This window comes from Erpetoichthys calabaricus, chromosome 7 (genome assembly GCF_900747795.2).
Source record: "Erpetoichthys calabaricus chromosome 7, fErpCal1.3, whole genome shotgun sequence".
NCBI lineage: Eukaryota > Metazoa > Chordata > Cladistia > Polypteriformes > Polypteridae > Erpetoichthys > Erpetoichthys calabaricus.
The window spans coordinates 29,994,859-30,016,708 of NC_041400.2; the positions used below are offsets into that span (position 1 = coordinate 29,994,859).

General features: G+C 36.1%; 1 protein-coding gene across 1 annotated transcript in view; it reads left to right on the plus strand.

Moving 5' to 3' along the window:
- The first annotated feature begins 1,842 nt into the window (after positions 1–1,842).
- auh (AU RNA binding protein/enoyl-CoA hydratase) overlaps positions 1,843–21,850 on the plus strand; it is a 208,128-nt gene continuing 188,120 nt past the window's right edge. The window contains exon 1 of the mRNA XM_028804872.2: positions 1,843–2,146. Coding sequence (XP_028660705.1) covers positions 1,888–2,146 — 259 coding nt within the window. The 5' untranslated portion in view covers positions 1,843–1,887. The remainder of the gene's footprint in view (positions 2,147–21,850) is intronic.

Here is a 21,850-nt window from a genome sequence, read left to right on the forward strand (position 1 = left end):
ATAACCCAATTGTTCTTGAGCTTCAGATCACAGTTGACAAAACATTCTCCTTCAGTACTTTTTGGTCGAGAGTTGAATTCCTGCTTCCCTCCATTATGGCAAGTCACCCAGTTCTGAAGCAGCAAAGCATCCTCACACCATCACACTACCACGACCAGGTCTCACAGTGAGCACGATGTGCTTACTATGGAAAACTGTCATGTGTTACAGGACCCATGTCTTATAAAAGAGTTCCACTTTTCACTCATCAGTCCACAGAACCTTATTACAAACAGTTTGAGGGTGACCGAGGTGTTTTTGCCAAATGTTAGGCAAGGCTTTATATTCCTTTTGTTTAGCAGTGGTTTTCATCTTGCAGCTCTCCCACAGTTACCATTAATTGCCAGTGTCTTTCTAAAGGAATCATGAACGCTGACATCAACTAAAGTGAGAGAGGCTGGTAGTTCATTAGATGTTCATCTGTAATTTCCTAGATGAGTTTTCCATGTGCTCTTGGAGTAATTTTGCTAGGCCAGCCAATCCTGGGCAGATTTACCACTGTTCCAAGTTTGCTCCATTTGGAGATGATGGCTCTCACAGTGGTTTGCTGTAGTCCCAGGGTTTTAGAGAACGCTTTGTAACTCTTTCCTGATTATTTCAATAACTTTCTTTCTCAGGACTTCTGGAATTTCTTTTGACTGATGCATGGTGTGCTGCTGCCAACATCACATTGCTGGAAAGGTTGATTTTAAATGATATTTAAATTCAGTGCAGCTTGCAGTAACCAAACTTGGGTGTGTCTAGTCCAATTTAAATCCATTATCATTTAAACTTACTTCACCGGCTGACTTTTTCACATGGGTGACGTTGGCATTGGTGAACTTTTTTCTTTCAATAAATCAAATGATCATTTAAAAACTGGGTTGTCTTTTGTATCATACATTTGTTTGGATGGCAAAAACAAGTGTTATGAATGAGCACAAAATGAGGAAATCAGGATGACAGCAAAACACTTTTTCACTGCACTTTATACTATTCTCTAGATTTGTTAATCTTCACATAACACAACTAGTGGTTAAGTTCTTTAAAGGTAGTATTAATCCAAAGAATTTTAATTTTCACGCAAAATATATGGTATAAATATATAAATAGAAAACTTTTTTCATTAGCACAAAACTGTTTAAATTTGGCCAGGTTTAGTTTGCGTTTTACGTGTAATTCTACAAGTGGCTTCTTTGACTTTACAATTTATTTAGGGTTATCTACACAGTTTTTCGGTCATTACTATTAAATTTTGCAGTCCGAAAATGAATCTTGAGGTCATTACACATCTCCTTATATGGACATTATTACATTTTCTAATAATTTTGTGTTTCCTATATAAAAATCACTCATAGAAGAGAGTGGTTTCACAACAGCAAATGCTGTATTTTCTATGGATTAAAGCGATCACCTTGTCAGGACTGGCACTAACAACGGTGGAAAATCCAAGTCTTCGCTCCACGCCTGCAGCGCTAATTACGCTCCGTCCCATTTTCGAATTCTGGTCAGGTCGCGGTGGGATCAAACCCTCTTATCTGATAAGTCGGGGGGCACAAGCTTGGAGGCAATCTTTGATGGACACACTTATACCCCACACATGCACTTCCTCTCATTACTTCGGTAACATATTAATGATAACTAATATTACTCATAACGTGTTAGCATTATTTAAAGAGGCGTGGCAACTCGAAACGGCGGGTTTCGTCCTCTTCTACAGCTTCACGCTTTCCTTCTTTACCCACAACACACGCCACCTCCTGCGATTCCATTGCACTCCGTGCTCAGACGCAGAACGCGCGGGCGCCCCACGTCATCACGGGTCAGAGTTCAAAGTCCGCATAAACAAACAGCGGCGCGCACAGTAGCATGGCGCATTTGGCTGGTTGCGGGTCGTTCTTGCGGCCGTATTGGTCTGCGCTATGTTTTTGTCCATATGTAAATGTGCTACGGCCGTCTGCTGTCATGGTGCAGACAGCGCTTCGTGCACAAGCAAAACAGCATTGTCTTCTAACAGGCTGCGTGGTTGAATGCGGAGCGGGGCGCCGCTACAACTCTACCAGCTCCGAGGCCAAACACAGCGGTGGAGACGACCTGAGCGTTAGGTATCTGGATGGAGAGGACTCAGGTACGCTCCACCGCCTGTGCAGTAGTCCGGTATCATCATATTATGGAGGGTGTAATGGTGCTTCAAGATCATGGGAAGAGATGGGGGTGTGAATTGACTGACGTAAATGGGCTGGTGGGGAGGTTATACAAAACGCACCAGAAGGCCTTCCAAATGTGACCTTGCGCAGGGGCAGCGCATATTCTAACACAGCATGGCGAATGTGACATTGCCGTAAATTTATTATTATTTATCAGGAAGAGGAAACGTAATCCATTGAGATTCCCTTTCTTGAAATGCTACCAGTGGTGGACAAAGTCGGCCGTGGACTGCCGCCGTAACTGCAGATTTTCGTTGCCGCCAGTCTTTCAATGAGCAGGTTCTTTGAGGTTCTCAGATCCTGCACGGTATTATCATCGTGTTCAGACAATCTAACAGGATGGGTTCTGTCGTTCTCCGTATTATAGTGAACTTTTGCTGTTTACATTTATTTATAACACCACAGCCCCCACCTCGCGTCTTTCCAATGGCTTAGTACTTGTGATGCGAATGACAGGAGCAGTTTCGGACTTTACCTTCACATTAGTTTGCACGTTTTCCTTATTAAACAGGTGAATGTGTTACTGATGAAAAGCGTAAGACGCAACAAAACAAATGTGTGCTAGTAAGTTATTTAAAAGCAAAGTTGCCAATCACGCTTAGTTTAAGCAATGATTTGATTTCTATTTTTATTTTTATATTCCAGTAATTCCATATATTCCTGCATTTTATAGCGATGTACATTTCTGATCATCAGGCTGGCTGAAATGAAAACCAGGAGCTCCTTTGGCATTCTAGGAGTGAATTTGCCCAGAGTAGTGCAGCATAAAGTGTATGCGTATATGGTCCACCATCTTACTATATGTATGCTAACCTAATTTAAAAGTGTTTCTCCTTGTTCATTTAAGATGGACATGGAGTACATTTTTAAATTTAACCATTAAGCATCTAGCAACACCCATGATATGTATATGCATTTGGTTGAATTTTTTTCTGGACGTTTTGGTAAATAAGTGGCTACAAATTTAAAGGCGCCAACTGTTTTGCTTTAGGTAAGGGGTACTCAGATCCAGTCCTGAAGGCTGGCAGTGGGTGCAGATTTTTATTCTAACCAGTTTTGTAATTCCAAGCAAGACCTAGCAGATAATGAAACTTTAATTATGTGGTTTGTTTGTGCTTTCATTCTTCCATGACAAATCTACACATTGTAGAGTTGTTGTTTTCTGAGAATGTCATCCATATGTTTATTTGTCTGGAACAGATTTGTACCTCTTTGCCTTTCCATTCTCGTCTTATTTATTCCAAAATATTGTGTTACCACAAGATACTTAGTGGTGCATATACACAAGTTTAAATGAAAGCTCCTTAGCTGGGGAGCTAGTGATCCCTTTGTCATTTGCACCTTATTATGAAATGATGGCAGGTTAACTAAGACAGGCAATAAACGATTCTGAGTCCTTACAAATGAGTTAACTAGAACTAAATCCCCCCCGCCCAAAGTAAATATTAGTTATGGATAAATGAGTTATAAATAACTTGGTTAAAGCAAAATCCTGCAGCCAATGTGGTCCTCCAGGACTAGAGTTAAGTACCCCTTCTTTAGGGTATTGTGAAAAATTGCATGTTTAGTTGGCTTGGTGCAGAAATTGATAACATCTATATTCTGTTTACTTATATATGTAGTTGATGCTTTCTAGAATTTTAATGCCTTGGCATGCACACTTTGTGGTACTGGTTTCAATTTCTGTATGTTGAAAACATAATTAGAAGGGATTTTTTTCTGTTTAATTTGAAAGCTATATTCTTTAAGCTAATGACATGACCACATTGTAAAGTGTAATCCATAAGTCTGACCTATTGATTTGACTTTTGTTTGTCAAAGTTCTTGCTGATTGCTAGTAGGAGATGCTAATGTGCATGTCACTGTCCTTTGAGAAGGACTTGTAGCCCTGCCTGTCAGAAAGACGGAACTTCTTTCAGTGTAATCGGTATATAAGGTGGTTCACAGAAATTGAGTTTTTTTTTTTTGGGGGCAAAAAATATGCGGATTGAAGTTTCTGTTTGTCTTATTCATTCAGACATGTTGTTCATGTCTGAAATGCAGTAAACAATACCCTAATACACATTTGTTTATTTTATCGATTGATTGCCTGTATTATTTGTCCTTTGAGTCAGTATCCTTGTTTTCTATGTTTCTGCTGATGAATACATCTAAAATTGCCCTTGGGATTAATAAAGTTTAACTAACCTAATCTAAAGTTGAGAACCACATTTTTGAGATTTGCAGTTGTGTGTATGTGCTGCACTGTCCGTAACCTGAAAATATTTTAAATTCAGCAGCCATTAATAATTATAATTGATCACCATGGATTTGTGATCATCTGTTTATCCCAGAGTATCAAATGTCTGTGTTTAATTGAATATTTATTATAAAGATAATATTGGAGTCCAAGCAGTATATTATCCATTGTATCTTAACACAGTCTGTTTTAGTTCTAGTGAGGTAAATCTATTGTTCCTTTGTTATTTCCTTATCTCAAGTTATAAAAGCTAGTTATTGCAGGCAGGGATTTGTAAATAAAATTGCTGAGAATGGGTAAATGCTGAAGACATCCATCTTTATATTCATTTTGTGAACTGTTTTTATTGTTGTGTTTTTTGTTACATCTGTACAGTTTTGTTTTTGAATAGTAAAAAATAATAGCCACTTAAAATGAGCTTGTACAGTATCTGCAATTCACACTGGCAAGATGGAGTAGGGGAATAATATATTACAACATCCTTGTTCATAACATAAACAAGAGTTTGTTCTGTTTTTGTTGTGGTTCTCTTCCCCCTTGCTATCTTTGTAGAATATAATGGAATTGTACTTTTTCTATATCAAGACAAGCATACGTTTTGCAGTATTTGATGAAAGTAGTAATCTTTTTAAAATACTCTGCTTTTTACTACAGACGCTACGTAATTATTGTTTGACTGTTTTTTTTCTTTTGAATTAAAACAGTGAGGTTCAGAAACCTGAGGGTTCTGTGTCAGACAAAAAATAAGCCACACTCCCACGTTGTTTTCACTGATTTCACTGCAGTGTAGATAGTGCATTAATTGTTGCTGTTGAGTTCATGCATAATACTTTTCCCCCCAGATATTGCATGCATTAACTTATTGATCTATTCTACACATACAGTTGTAACATGTTCAGGAATACTGATGAAACTTAAACATGACACCATCTCTTGGAAATATATTTATTGAACTGAAAAATGGCTATGCAAATAGTGTATCCTAGCTTGGATACATGAGAGAAATATTTCAACAGTTTTGCCTTCAGCAAAGGAAATAATGGCCATTGACTGTTTCAGCCATCTCCTCTTGTTATCCCACATCCCTCTTACAATTTTAATGACAGTAAATAATCACATATTTAGAAGACATTCTATAGCTGCTGCAGATTATATTGATATAGCTCCAAAAATAATGAAGAGACAATAAAAATGTGGAGTGGGTAGCCTGCAGAGTTTAGCTTTTGGTGTATGAAACTTGCAGATATTCCGCTTCATGTAGCTTCGGAGGTTTGGAATTATACAGTCTAAATTTTTCTTATTGTTGTTTTTTTTTTTTTTTACCCCACAAAAAAAAGCTTAATGAAGAACACACATATAGGTGACAATAACAACTATTTAATTTTTGCCTGTATTTTTACTTGTAACTTAAAATTCTTTGAAAGCAATTAAAAATGAAACAGAGAAAGGTAGAAATGCAAAAGATTGTTGTTCACTAAATATCTTTCTGTAGTTCAAAGAGATAGGAAAGCCTCGTTTATTAATTCTGAGGCATCAGTCAGAAAACTAAAATGTCTCATGATTAAACAAGGATTTTAATGATAAGATTTATAAGTTAAGAAAATGGTTCAAATAAAATCATGTAGCCAGTGAGGACCTCCAGGACCAGAACTACACACTCCTAATATAAAGAAAACAGGAAGGATTGTTACCAGTCCTGTTAACTCTGTTTTTAGGAGACTTCTGATAGGGTACCACGTGAAAAGTTAGTGATCAAACTAAAATGTGGGAATTCAAGACATGGTGTGGTGCAAAATTGGCTCAAGCACAAGGAGCAGAGGGTCATGGTGAGGGGAGCTTTTTCAGAATATGGTAATGTTAAAAGAAGATTGGTTGTGGGGCCACTGCTCCTTTCAATATAAATGATCTACTGTATGTATGTATATATATATATATATATATATATATATATATATATAACCTGCTAGTTAGGTTCGTAGATGATACCAAACAAGGTAGAAGGGCAAATCATGCAGAATTATCTAGATTACTACCTGGACCGCATACAGGCTTGGGCAGATTTGTGAGAGATGAAATTTAATGTAAAATATCACATGTCAGAAGTTGAAATGTTAGATTTGATAATGCAATGGGAGGTCTCAAACTTGAAAAGTATGCCTTATGAGAAGGATCTAAGGGTTATAATGGACTCGTCACTGTCTACATCAACATAGTGTGCAGATGTGATCAAGAAAGCTAATAGGTTGTTATGTCTATAATCACAGTGTCTGGAGTACAAGTCAAGGGGGATTAGGATTAAGTGATATAATCAGGTGGAACACTGTGTATAGGTTTAGTCTACATATTGCAAATGAAGATGTAGCAGTGTCAGAGAAAGTCCAGAGGAGAGCAACTAGGCTGGCTTTGGGACTGAGAGAGGTATGTGCTCTGAGGAGAAATTGAAGGAGTTGAATCTGAAATTAAGCGATAACATGACTGACGTGTTTAAAATTATGCAGGGATTTGGTAAAGTTAATTTTTAAACAAGAACACTGTTTAAAGGGACACATTAAGGGTAATTTCAAAGTAAGGGGAATTTTCAATTCCACCTGGGGGGGGGGGGGGGGGGTAAACATTAACATTATACATAGTTATTGTCTGTTTTTACCTGCATTATTATCAATCTTTAATATTGTTTTTTGTATCAGAATGCTGCTGCTGGAGTATATGAATTTCCCCTTGGGATTAATAAAGTATCTATCTTTCTTTCTTTCTTTCTTTTGAACACATGAGAACATTCACATGAGGAACCAAAGATACATGGAGTACATTACCAAGTAGTGTGGAGGAGAGTAGGACTTGAGGGTGCTTCATATATTGATATGATGTTATTTTGATCAGTCAAGGTAAATAGGATAGGTGAGCTCATTAGGCTGAATGGCCTGTTGTCATCACAGTTGTAAGTCGTATGGAAAGATGTTTTGTTTACAGAAGGAAGAGTTTTTTTTTATTTTATTTTTTTTAATTGCAATTGTATTTGAATTGTAGTCTTGTATTGGCAGATGGTTTTCTTGCTTACTTACTTGGTCTTAAGGGTATTGGAAGAAGTATTATTGTTTCATTTATCATTATCCGGGGATTAAAACAGTGTATCAAATCAAAAACCTAAATCCATTTTCCAGTTCATATTCCCTTGCCCATGCTAGATTTAGTTATATGGAAAATGCTGTGACTTAATAACACTACACAGGAGCGGCCTACTTGGTGGAGGCAAAAACATATCCCAATTAAAGAAAATTTCTTATTTTAGTTTGACCCCTTTAATATGATCATCTTTTGTAGAGCAGTTTCAAATTTTTGCATCTCAATAACCAAAGTTTTCTTAATTCATTTTTTAACAATACCTAACTACAAAGAATAAATGCCATTTTTTATATTCAAGCTAGCATTCTTTACCAAGGTAAAGCAAAAAACTAAAGTCCTTCCTGTCAACCAAGCATGTTCTTAGTAGGCATCAAGAGATCAGATATTAAGAAACACAAAGTGCAGTTTCTAGTGTGATTGTAGTGCACTTTATTAAAAGCCTCAGTGTTGCTGTCCATGTACATTATGTATGATAGGGGCTGTTGGCTTTTTTCTGTGAGATTTTCTGTGGGTGCAGATTTTTGATCCAGCAAATTTCTCTGTTAGCTAACCCCTTCTGTAAATGCGAAATGTTATTTATTTTTATATATTAGCTCTCAATCTGTCATATTGGACATGCTGTGAATTATGCTGAAGTACAGTAGATTAGTACAGTTACATCCATTTCAACTTATTTCTTTTAAAGTGTTATTGAAGTGTATACTTTATGATGAACACACATAGGTATCAGTGAGACCAAGTTTAATTTTGGAGCCTTGTTATTTGCCAATTTTTAATAGAAAAGGAACAGACTCTGTGACTATTTAAGAGTAAAAGAAGCAATTAAGGGTTTTAAAAATCTTAAGTGTATGAACTAAAATTCATCTGAAAATGATTATCTATTTGTAGCAGTTGACTTCTAATTAAGAAAATTGCCTTCAGTGATATCTTGCAGCTGCTGTTGCCCTCTGGGAATTGGTTTGAAATCTCTGGTATATTGCTTTATGTACAGTATGTTATGCTCCCTTTGTTATGTGTTATATTTTGCTATTTCTAATATTAATTATTCCTTGGGGACAAATATCTATTGATCAATCGTCTCCCCCAAAAAAATACATATAAACAAGAAGAAGGGTTGTGTCTTCCCATGTCCCAAAAAGCTGTGTTAGGCAGATAATTCAAAATTATGAGTTACAAATGGATATATAGGTGAGTGTTGCCTTTGATGGGGTGTTTCATATTTGGCCACTGCCTTGTGCCAGTGATGCAGGATATGGGTTCTTTTCCCCATGATCCTAAGTTGGACTCGGTGAGTTTAGCAGGTTAGATAGAGGTGCAGAGAACAGACGGATGTTTATATTCATGTTGGTAGTGCCTTTCAAGTTATTCATGCATCATAATTTAATTCTATACAGCTCCCTCTCCTGTGCCTAAAATATATGGCAAGTCATTTTGATGGCTGAAACATTTTTATCTTAAAGGCAAGCATTTATTTATGTGAGTTGTCATATGCAGTTTTTGTACAAGTTGTTTTACCGTATAAAAGTTGGCATTTACTACCAAACAAGCTTGTCCTAAAAAGTAATAATTCGATGGGCTCATCCTTTTACATGTGAATGAGTTTCTTTACAGTACAGTTTTCTGAGAGAAATCTGAGTGACTTAATAAGAATGAACAGCCTTTGCTTTTTGCATAGTACTGTATATTACATCAGTTCATCTCTTTGCATTTATTTTAATTTGAGGGATTTTAGAGTAGATAAAGCAGCAATAAACAAAAAACATTTTGGACTTTGAAATCTGTTACATATACAGATTGTATAGTATTACAAATAATAATAATACAGAGAGTGCTGTTTATTAGTTAAGACATTATAATTAAAATAATCAGCATTTAATAGAATGGTAAGGATTGCTGCCTTTAAGCTCATAGCAGATTTACATTGGAGGGATTTTTGTTATGAGTTTTACCTCCGCTTAAAGTTACTTTTTATATTTTCATTATATATATATATATATATATATATATCTATAACTTTTATGGACAGAATTTCTAGGCGCAGCCAGGGTGTTGAGGGGGTCCGGTTTGGTGGACTCAGGATTGGGTCACTGCCTTTTTGCAGATGATGTTGTCCTGTTTGCTTCATCAGGCCGTGATCTTCAGCTCTCTCTGGATCGGTTCGCAGCTGAGTGTGAAGCGGCTGGGATGGGAATCAGCACCTCCAAATCCGAGACCATGGTCCTCAGCCGGAGAAGGGTGGAGTGCCCTCTCAGGGTTGGGAGCGAGATCCTGCCTCAAGTGGAGGAGTTCAAGTATCTCGGGGTCTTGTTCACGAGTGAGGGAAGAATGGAGCGTGAGATCGACAGGCGGATCGGTGCGGCGTCCGCAGTGATGCGGGGCTCTGCATCGGTCTGTCGTGGTGAAAAAAGGAGCTGAGCCATAAGGCAAAGCTCTCAATTTACCGGTCGATCTATGTTCCTACCCTCACCTATGGTCATGAGCTATGGGTAGTGACCGAAAGAACGAGATCGCGAATACAAGCGGCTGATATGAGTTTCCTCCGCAGGGTGTCTGGGCTCTCCCTTAAAGATAGGGTGGGAAGCTCAGTCATCCGGGAGGGGCTCAGTAGAGCCGCTGCTCCTCCGCATCGAGAGGAGTCAGATGAGGTGGCTCGGGCATCTGATCAGGATGCCTCCTGGACGCCTCCCTGGGGAGGTGTTCCGGGCACGTCCAACCGGGAGGAGGCCCCGGGGAAGACCCAGGACACGCTGGAGTGACTATGTCTCCCGGCTGGCCTGGGAACGCCTCGGGATTCTCCCGGAAGAGCTAGAAGAAGTGGCCTGGGAGAGGGAAGTCTGGGCATCTCTGCTCAAGCTGCTGCCCCCGCGACCCGACCTCGGATAAGCGGAAGAGAATGGATGGATGGATATATATATATATATATATATATATATATATATATAAAATACTACACTAGTATTGTGTTGTGCGATTTTCTTTGGCACTAGGTCTTATTTGTAGTGTTTTGTATTGAATGATAGCAACAGCTGGTTCCACTTTTATGATCAGAAATGTACGTTTTCTGTAATAGTCCATCCATTTTGCAAACACACTTATCCTGAGGGTAGTAGTCTTACTTGCAATGTAATGTTTAAACAGTGGCCATCAGTGTCATGGTCTGTGTGTTTTAGATATTGCTAACTCTGTTTTTTTCCTCACGCTTTTGCTTAGTCATAATCATTTTTTATTTATCGAGTAAATTAACTATGTAATTGTAGCATATGTTGGTCCTCATAGGTTGTGACACATACAGATTGACATTTTATATTTTTCTGCGGTATATAAATCATAGGTTTGACAAAAAGAAAATAGACCAGGGTCAGAAATTGAACGTAAAAATAAAATGATAGGTGCTCTATTCTGTCATCTTTTTTTCAACTGTGACTTTGGTCATCCTTTTTAAATTTGTGGAGGTTACATGAAATTCTTACTTCAGTATGTGGTTCTTTTGGCAGTTGGTACATGTTGTGGTATTTATTACACTTTACTAGTGTAATAAATAGCCTTTTTTAACTAAAGAGGGTGATGCACACTGTGTTATGGCAATGAAAGGGAATTTCATGGCCTTCATCCACCCAAAGTACATTTTCATTTTTGAGTTAATCTGTCCACATTTTGCTGTTTCTGGTTGTTAGCAGTCCACTCAGCTGTCAACATTTTATTTTATATCTTCTCTATGTTTAGCAGTTGAGGTTTTTGCAGTTCAGGAAATCTCTGAGCTACTGTAAGAATGAATATACAGTGATCCCTCGCTATATCGCGCTTCGCCTTTCGCGGCTTCACTCTATCGCGGATTTTATATGTAAGCATATTTAAATATATATCGCGGATTTTTTGCTGGTTCGCGGATTTCTGAGGACAATGGGTCTTTTAATTTCTGGTACGTGCTTCCTCAGTTGGTTTGCCCAGTTGATTTCATACAAGGGACGCTATTGGCAGATGGCTGAGAAGCTACCCAACTTACTTTTCTCAATCTCTCTCTTGCGCTGACTTTCTCTGATCCTGACGTAGGGGGTGTGAGCAGGGGGCTGTTCGCACACCTAGACGATACAGACGCTCGTCTATGGTTTCTACTTCGCAGATTTTCTTATTTTGCGGGTGGCTCTGGAACACAACCCCCGCGATGGAGGAGGGATTACTGTATACTGTGGTGTGAATGCTGTCATTCTTAGATTTTTTTTATAATTTTATAATTAAAGCTACATTTTTTTTTTTTTATAAAATTCTAAATACTGTCTAACCCTGTTCATTGTCTTTTAATGTTGAGTATTTTTTTTGTCTGGTTTCTATCTTTTCACATGTCATCTGGAAAATGGACATTTTTGTACACATTGATTGAAAAGTGGTAGATAGGTAAATTATATAACACCATAAAGCTGTGAATCTCTGTTTTGTCAAATTAGGTACTAAATCAATATTTTCGGTAGTGTTAGGTGAAATTATGTGATTTTTGTTGTCTGTTTACAGGACCAACAAGATTGACCCATAGTAGCAAGTCATATTTGATGCAGTGTGAGCTGAGAATTGGAGTTCATTTGTATACATAGCTGGTGTAAAGGACACATTGTTATGAATTATGATATTAGTGAGGATTTTTTTTTGCTATTAATCAGTCCTTTATTAGCAGACCTTATTTTATGGAACATTTCTCCAAATTTTGTAACTGCATTTTAAATATACAGTAATTCGATATTTCTATGGGTTGAAGAGAAGGCAGGGGCCATCCACGGTGGTTTACCATGTCAGCCCAATGTAAGATTCACTCCTACATTTACTTACACTCACATGGGCATGGACAAATTTGTTGGTAGCTCTCCCCGAAAAAAGAACCCACAATTGTCCCTGAAATAGCTTGAAACTGACAAAAGTAATTGGCACCCATCATTGTTCATTTTGTATTTGACAAAAATCAGACTTTGCTTTAGAGTTTTGCTTCAAAAGAACATTTCAAACAACAACAGAAATGAAAATGGCATAGGGAAGAATAATGGGACCTTTAATATTTTGTTGCACAGCCTTTAGAGGCAGTGACTGTAATTGTCAATAAGACTTCTGCCCCTGATGATAGGTATTTTGGCCCACTCTTCCTGAGCAGACTGCTCCAGCAGGTTCAGGTTTGAAGGTGCCTTCTCCTGACTGAATGTTTCAGTCCTTTCAATAGATGTTCCACAGGATTCAAATTAAAGCTCATCTAAGGCTACTCCAGAATACTCCAATATTTTGTTTCTAGCCATTCTCGGGGGCTTTTAGCTATGTGTTTTGATCCTGTTGGAGAATCCATGACCTATGATTGAGACAGAACTTTCTAACACTGGCCAATACGTTTTGCTCCACAATGTCTTAATAGTCTTGAGATTTTATTGTTCCCTGCACAGACTCAATGCACCACATGCTAGTCGTGGCAAAGCAGCCCCAAAACATAACGTAGTCTTTGTTTTACAGCAGGTATGGTGTTATCTTTGAAAGCTTCATTTTTTTTGTCTGTGGACATACAGCTGATGCAACTTTCCAAAAAGCTCCAGTTTTGCCTCATATCCAAAGGACATTCTTCCAGAAGCATTGTACCTTGTCAATATGCATTTTAGCACATTACAATTTAGCTTTTTTCCCCAAACAGTGGAGTTCTCATGGATCTTTTTCCTTTCAGCCCGCTGTCACTCAAAAAGTGATATATGGTGAGATCAGACACTGATGGACCCTGACCTTGGAGTTCAGCTTGTATCTCTTTGGAAGTTGTTCTTGGCTTTTTGTCATCCTTTCTCGCAATCGTCCTGCCCATTTTGGGGATGATTTTCCTCTTGTGGCCACGTTCAGGGAAGTTAGCTACGGTCCTATGGACCTTAAATGTCTTTAATATATGCTGCAGTTGTCACAGGAACATCAAGCTGGTTGGAGATGATCTCATAGCCTTTGCCTTTAAAATGCTTTGTAATTTTCTTTCTGATCACCTCAGACTACTGTCTTCTTTGTTCAGTGTGGGACACAATGATACAAAACAACAGAGTGATTTATTTTCTCCATTTAAATAGGCTGAATGACTGCACGATTGGAGATGTGTGAGACTAATTACTGTAATGAAAGCAACTAATTTGAAAAATCACTCTAATCCAATTATATATGATCTTTTCTAGAGGTACCAGCAAATGTGTCCAGGTCATTTTAGAATATTTGTGCAGAATAAGCAATACTTCATCTCTTTTCACACTTACTTTGCTTTACTCAAACACATATCAAATGTATGCAAGTGTACATGGGACAATTGTTTTCATTTAATCACTTTTCAGGAGGCATACAATACCAACAAATTTGTTCACATCTACTGTACCTTGTAAAGGTTTTAGTATCGATAACAGAGTTGTTGTGCTGTAATTTTGACTTTTTGGTTTGGTTTAAAGCCACTGTTTGTTTTTGTAACCTCCATTTACATAAAGTAACATTGCAATCTCAATTGCACATGAGAAGTGGTCTATTATTTATGTACTGCATGTTCAATCTACTTTTAAACGGCTATCAAATATCTAATCAGTAGTGTACAGTGGGATGTCAAAGTCCTTAAAGTTATTGACATGAGCGATTAGGACATGACTTAAATTACACCTTCTGGTTTAAATCTAATTCTATCCGAATATTGCTTAAGTCTGTGGTACTCAATGTGTTTCAGATGGATGTATAACGGCCAATAGTCTGATGCAACAGATGTGGCACATGTCACCAGCTAAATGGAATTAAAGGATTACTGTGGTTAGAGATGGGCTTTCCAGGTTGATATTAAAGTAAACGTAAAAGAAAGACATGTAGAATCTTGTGAAGGTTGGACTACAAACAGACTGATTTACCAGAAGTGAGTGAGCTCTCATTGCAAGTGAACAGGGGTACAGTAGGTGGGTCAGCATTGAAGTAAAAAAATGTTATTTTGGTTCAAGGCTGCTGTGGCTGCAGGTTCTTTCTACAACTCGGTTGCTTTCAGTCTACCTCTTCAAATAATGTTTATACTGTAGATATTTCTTTTTTCCGAGAGTATCTTCCAAGTGATTTGTAAACTGGGTCAGATTAATACTTGCCATTTCTTCATTTTTAGCTTTTCTGTTTCTTTCCAAATAATTTTTTAAACCACATACTCTGTGATGAGCACACACTGTTGTAAGTGGGACCACATTAGGTACATTTTTCTCTAGTTCAGTCCTTGGCAACCTCTGTGGCTGAAAGTTTTTGCTCCAACTAATTTCAGTATCAGTAACTCATTGTACCTCCAGCTGATCTCATTGTTTGTTTCACTAGTGTTTTTTGTTCTTCTCATTCTCTGCAATCAGAAAAACACATAAGTATGATATTTTTACATTTATAAGAAATGAAGAACATTGGTATTCTTGCCAGTGTTTTAAATGATTAACTTTTTGACATTTTTCAGTTCAGATTGTTGTTCCTTGGACTTTGTTAGATTAAAATTAATAGAGCAATGACAAAAAACAAGCAGCATAGGATACACCATGAGAAGACAACCTGCAAGACTGCATCTACTGTACTTATATCTTGCATGCTCATAAGTAACATTGGTTAAATAACCAGAATGGCTTTAAAAACAAAGTAGAATTTTTTGTGATGGTGATGAAAATCTTAAAAATCAAGATTAAAAACATTTATCCTCATTTTACATGTATAATGCTTGGTACATTCCACTAAAACCCGGTTATCTATTTAAATTGACCCTAAAACTTATAAAAACCAAGAAATAACAGCTCAGAATAATTAAGATGGCAGACTGTTTAACAGCAGAAGTTACTTGGGATCAAAACCTGCATCCACAATGGACTCCGAGTACTGAACTTGAGAACCATTTAAAGCAACCATTTAGAAATAGTGCATGCAACTACTTAACAATAAAAGAAGCAATTAAGGAATCAGAATCTTAAAATGTTAGGTAACTAAAATGAAGCACAAATGTGTTGCTTGAGTTTTTTGCCTAAGCAGCAATAATTAGTTTTAAATTGATAAATTGGGTTAGAATGAAAACCAGTAGCCACTGTTTCCCTTCAGGGCTGCACATAAGGACCTCTGGTATGGTATATACAGCAGTCCTCTTATTAAAATCATTACAGTAATGTAGAATGGTGTTGGAAATGAGCATTGATGCCAGTGTGTAAAAAGTAGTTAAGGAGGTGTGTATACTTGTTCCTTTTATGCATTATAAAGTTCTTATTTGTGTTCATTAATTCTTTTCGCTCATTGTGAATTTACTCCTGCCTACACAATACAAAGTTAATGAAGCATTATACTTGCCATTAGCGAAAAAGTCAGCTGGTGTGATTAATGGTGATAGTTTTGGATCTAGTTTGGTTGTCAGGCAGTAGCCTGGGAGTTTTAAATTAATATCTTTATGACAGCGTGACATATCTGAGCAAATTAGAACTCCTCTATGATATGAGGAATGTGACTTTGTGAACGGCTTTATTCATGATTGTTGATCTCCGGTGGTATGTAGATCACACTATTTGAATCATGGATATAAGGTTCCAGACTGCTTGCTAACTTAAATTGACCCATTCTTAAACCATCACTGGACAGATTAACAATCATTCTCCACACTATATGCAGACATGTGAAACTTGGTCATTTGGGGCCGGAAAGCTGAATGTTTTTTGTTTTAATGAACTTAATAACAATATTGGCACTGCTGTGTGAAAAAGCCTGTTAGGCCTTGAAATACATATAAGTCTACGAAAATGACAAAATTTAATAATTGATGATGATTACCTTCAATATTATAAATGCAATTAATTATTTCAGTTAAGAGAACAATGAAATGTGCACCTTGTTTTGCCAACTGCATACATTTCATTCTTGTTTCACAGTATATATAGCAGAACCTCCATTTCTACAGGAAACCACTTAAATTGTTAATTTGAAATTGTTAAATTCTGGATTAGTTGGAAAATTAAAAATGTAGTTTTTAATAATGATTCCTTTTTTACAATAAAGATATTGGCTATTTGTTATAAAATTTGTCAGTTTTTAGTATGGTAAATTATAGATATAACACTGTTAATAAAATTTGCATAAAATTTTTCCTTTTTCCTTTAAAATGTTTCTTTTGAAAAGCCAGCCATCAACACCACTCACCATTTCAAAAAATATAAAATGGGGGGGGGAAGGTAAATATGGAAATATTATATTGGATTTCTGCTCTAGAAAACAAATGTTACAGTAACATAAGATTAAGAAGTTAGAGTGAGCACTGCTTGATAGTTTTGTTGTACATACATGTAAGCACATTAATTGTAACAATGTGCATAGCAAGCTCAAAAAGAATTTAGTTAGTAATGCATTGTTACATGCTGCTGCCAGACACGCTTAGTCCATGAGCAGTGGTGTCCATATTCTCTGAGAATACCTAAGCTACTTCAAACAGAACATAAATCTATTTAACATTTTAAAGGATGTGGTTTGGAGTCTTAAAATGCATTTAGCATTTAACACATGGTTGGGCAGCATCGATCCTGGAGGGCTGCAGTGGCTGCAAGTTTTTGTTCTAACCCAGTTTCTTAAAGAGAGATAAATTGTTGCTCATTTCTCAAGTAACATTTTGATGCTTTATTGTAGTGGTCTGTCTTGTTAAGGTTCTCCACCCTTAATAGCTTATTTCAGTCTTAAACAGCTGCATTTTTTGTTTTTAATGGTACCTTATTATCAATAAGATGCAAATGACAAAGGAGCCAGTCGTTCTCCTTTTAACTTGATTGCATTTACACCTGTGTGGATTCATCATTCACTATTTGGTTTAATAAAAGAGAAAAATGTGACAGACTGAAAAGTATCCATTTTAGGCTTCAAATAATTTGGATGATATCATTGGAAAGGAAAAAATCTACAATATAAGAACCTAACATTGCAGACTAACAAGCCATAAAATTAAATAAGGGCTAAGTTTGAGAAGGATTACCTTTCAATTAAGCAACTAGGTTTGAACAAAAACTTGCAACCACTGTGGCCCCTCCAGGACTGACATTGCCCACCCCTGATTTAGCATATAGTAAGTTCTGTAAAGTGACTGCATATGATTTGCCAGTGCCTTAACAGCTAGTAAATGTGTTTGTGCTTGATCACTATACACATGTTCGCTGCTTACAGTGGTCTATAACTGGGGGAGTACTAAATGAAATATAACAATTGTTTCCATGATTAGTATATTGTGGCTGTCATAATCGCAAATAATACACAACTGTCCAGCCCTAGTAATATGGTAGAAATATTTTATAAGCATGCATTTCTGTTTTGAGTTAATGTATCTTCAGGGCTTCTGTGGTTGGTAGATAGGTCTTTTTTAATAGTTCTGAGTAATGTGCTGATGGTGGTGTTATTGTTGTTCATGTTTTTAGCAGGTGTTGCAGTAGCAAGTAGTACAACGCAGCAGTCCATTTTGAGAATGACAGCATTGTAAAGATGGGAAGGGGAGAAATTTAAATATAAAAGTGACATTAGATTAAATCACTGTGTAAAAACTGAATTTTAGTGTGTTTTGGGTAATAAAAGCTAAATTATTACAAATATTATGTTTACCTTTGGGTTAATTTTTGCCCCTGTCCTTGTATTTTATGGGGCAAAATGTTTCCCCTGATTATTTCCTGTGTTTGTCCAAACCCAAGTTTGCATAGTACATTGAACAGATGTCTAAGATGACTGGTATCAAAAACTTTTTCTTCATTTAAAAATAGAAGGAATACTGCAAATACTGCAGTTAATATATGTTACAATATTTAACTAATCCATTTGATCTTGTGATGTTATAGAAAAGTGCAGTTTGTCTACAGTTTGTTAAAACATGTCAGACTGTTGACATTATTGTTCAGGATGAAAATTGGTCTGTAGGATGAATCATTTTTTTGTTTATTGGAAAAAACAGAAAGTGATACCTGGTGAAGTGTGTTTTGCAATATGTTATCTTGTCTAGCTTCCTTAAACCTAGCTAATATTAACTGAGCTAATTTAACATCTTTTTTTTTTTTTTTTTTTAAGATTCCATTGAGTAACCATCTGGGTCTGTGGTTTTCTCACTGTGTAAGGAATTTATAGCATCTTACATTTCAGAGCGTTTCAATGATTTATTGAGCCCATCCACGCACATTGCATTAAGCTGTGACATTTTTATTTTACCTGGGGACAGCTTTGGCAAGTGCCTCACTGTTTATACAGTCCAATGTGTATAAAATCTTGCAGTTTTCTTAAATATGTTTGCTATATTTCTTTGTGCCAACTATATTAAATTTTGCATCAATTTTCTGAGCTAAAATCATATTAGCTTTAATGTTCTTAATGGAAATGATGTAGCATAATAATTAGTTGCTTTGATGCTATTATGGTCAAAAAGCTTAATTTTGATACCCTTTTACTTGTAATTTATTTTTATGCAAATTGTATAAAATGTTTTGGCCCCTTAAATGTGCTTTAAATGTTTCCTAGAGTGTTTCTGCACAGATCTCTGAAAACAGTGCATTGATGTATGTGAAAATACTTCATGTAATGAAAATGAATTTATATTAAATTCTGTATCAGTCTTCATCAGCTAGTATAGCTCAACAATTAGAGTGGAACAGTTAAAGACGGCATTTGCATTATAGTTGCACAATTTGAGTGAGGTCAGTAAACTCTTAATAAATATAAAAAAAACATCAAAGGTGTTTGGAAAAACCTCCATGGGTACATCCTAATGAAATTAAGGTCAATTTTTGAATCAGTTCTCAAAGACGAGAGATATGAAAGCTCTTTTGCCTGTTGTGTTTACTCTTGAGAGTTATTCTTGAATGTTTCATCTTATAAAATTTAACTATTGATTAAAATCATTTATTTTTTTATTTCATTTGTCACAATAAAGTTTTTAATCTTTTTTAGCTTTCATCAGAAATTCTAGATTTTGTTTGCCACCTTGGAATATTTGCAGTGTTTCAGGTGCCAACCAGTGATATCTCAGAAAGGCTAAATGTGCTTGGAATATGATGAACATGACACAGAATCTGTTTAATGCCACAGAGCTAAAATTTACATTGTAATGGGTGTGCCTGATTGTTGAGGATTTGATGGAATTTATTAAGAACCAGATCCTCCTAAAGCTCTTATTGCACTGATTTTTGTTCCACTCCAGTGTCCCTACTCTGTGCTTTAATATGGCACTGGAGTTTGATTTTTGTCTTGGGCATGCATGATGCCAAAGACACAGATTAAGCCAATCTGATCTTTCTCTTTGCAGAAGAGTAAATAAAAACATATGGTGAGTGAGGCAGCTCACTAAAGTTTTTAAATCTATGCAAGAAAATAAGCTTTTTTTCTATAGTTTTTAGATGTTTCCAAAGTATTTTCATTGATTTGTAACTGGTTATCAATCTCCACCCCAAAGTATTTGTAGGATGTGACTCGTTCTACTAGCTTATCTGGCGCTTGTTTGTATATAATGTGAACAGTACAGGAGACAATATGCTACCCTGGGACATTCTGGTATTAATGTTTCTTTTAAATGTGGGATGTTAACATGCATTTTATATCATGAAGATGGGCACCAGCCATTAATTTTACTCAGTTTTGTTCAGTTTTTTGCTTATACCATGTGCCCAAGTACTCCATTTTGTTATTTCTGGTTTTGAATAATTTACACCCTCTTTCATTTGTTTCATATCCATCCAACTTTAATTATCAACCTTCTCAGTCCTTTAGTGGAAGGCAATGTCTGCGTCCCAGAAAGACATAATCACCAATTTTTGATAGCAGACATGTTGTTTGGAAAACCATAATGGAGTGCACTTTGCTGTAAGTTTTTATAAGAGTAGCTGTCATGACCTGTAATTGAAAACTCTGGAGCTTTACTCACAGATGTTTCATACAGAGTAGCATTGTGAGACTCTATGATATTGTTTATGTTGTGGTTTATACTTGTGTGTATTCTTAATCTATCTACATTTTTTTTTATCTATGTGTAAAACTCATAGAGTAGTTATGAGTAGTTAGCAATTATTTGTGTGTAACATCATGGGTTCCAGAACTCCTTGTGGGCCGTTTGGTATAAAGGTTGGAGATCAGAGAGACTGCCAACTGCCTTTATTATTATTTTTTTTTTTTACCATAGTTGGTATAATATTCAGTGTACTATATTATATCCTCATCAGATGAGATTAGTGCATTTCTTACTGTGAATAATATTTCCCATGGTAATCTGTAAATATCTCTCTCTCCTTCTTGATGAGAGCTTGTGTACTTCACTCTAGCAATGGAACAGTAATGGCCAATACAGATAGATAGATAGTATTTCCCGCATTATATCTGTTCATACCACTTTCCTTAATTTTTTTAACTTTCAATGCAATTTCAGTTTTAGTAAGTTTCCGAATTCACTGATGACACAATGAAAAACAGGATTTAAAAATATTAAATGAACTGTAAGTTTTGTTTTTAAGTGCATTATTACCTTTAGAAATAGGCTTAGTTTGAAGAAAACACAAACTGTATTATTTGTATGCAGCCTAAGAGAGGATATACAGTCCTTATCATTTTAGTGCACTTCAGGTTTGGGGCTTCTGTTTACTGTTAATGAGTTTGAAATCAGTAAAACTTTAGCTTGAGGAGCAATGTATTTTGGGGTCTTCACACAGATGCACTCAAGTGTGTGTGTATATATATGTATATCAATAAAATATAGTAATTATCACCTCAATATTATCAATATAACTTTGGAAAGTATAATTTGTAATATTTTTGTACATTAATAATTTTGGCTTATTTTGTTTTAACTTGTTTTGAGAATTTTTATTTTTGTCCATATCAAAGAAATGTTCCTAAATGATCCTGTATTTCTTATCAATTAACCAGGTTGCTGCGCTGCCTGCTCATTTGTTTCATTTAGTTGATTTCTCCAGGATTTTATTAAACATATTAAAAAAGGTCTATTTACATATTAAAGTTCTTACTGTTAATATCTATACACCATTATACATGGTAATATTATCACAGTTTGTGTCAGCTATTGCTTTAACATTCGATGTGCAGTACAGTAATTGTAAATACTGGATCGAGACATCCCCAAATGCAGAATTATGGCAAGGAGACATATTTTAAGAAAAGCTGTATTTATTTATTTTTTTAAAGAAAATGTAAGCACACAGACAGGGTTAACTAACTAGATAGATAGATAGATAGATAGATAGATACTTTATTAATCCCAAGGGGAAATTCACTTACTCCAGCA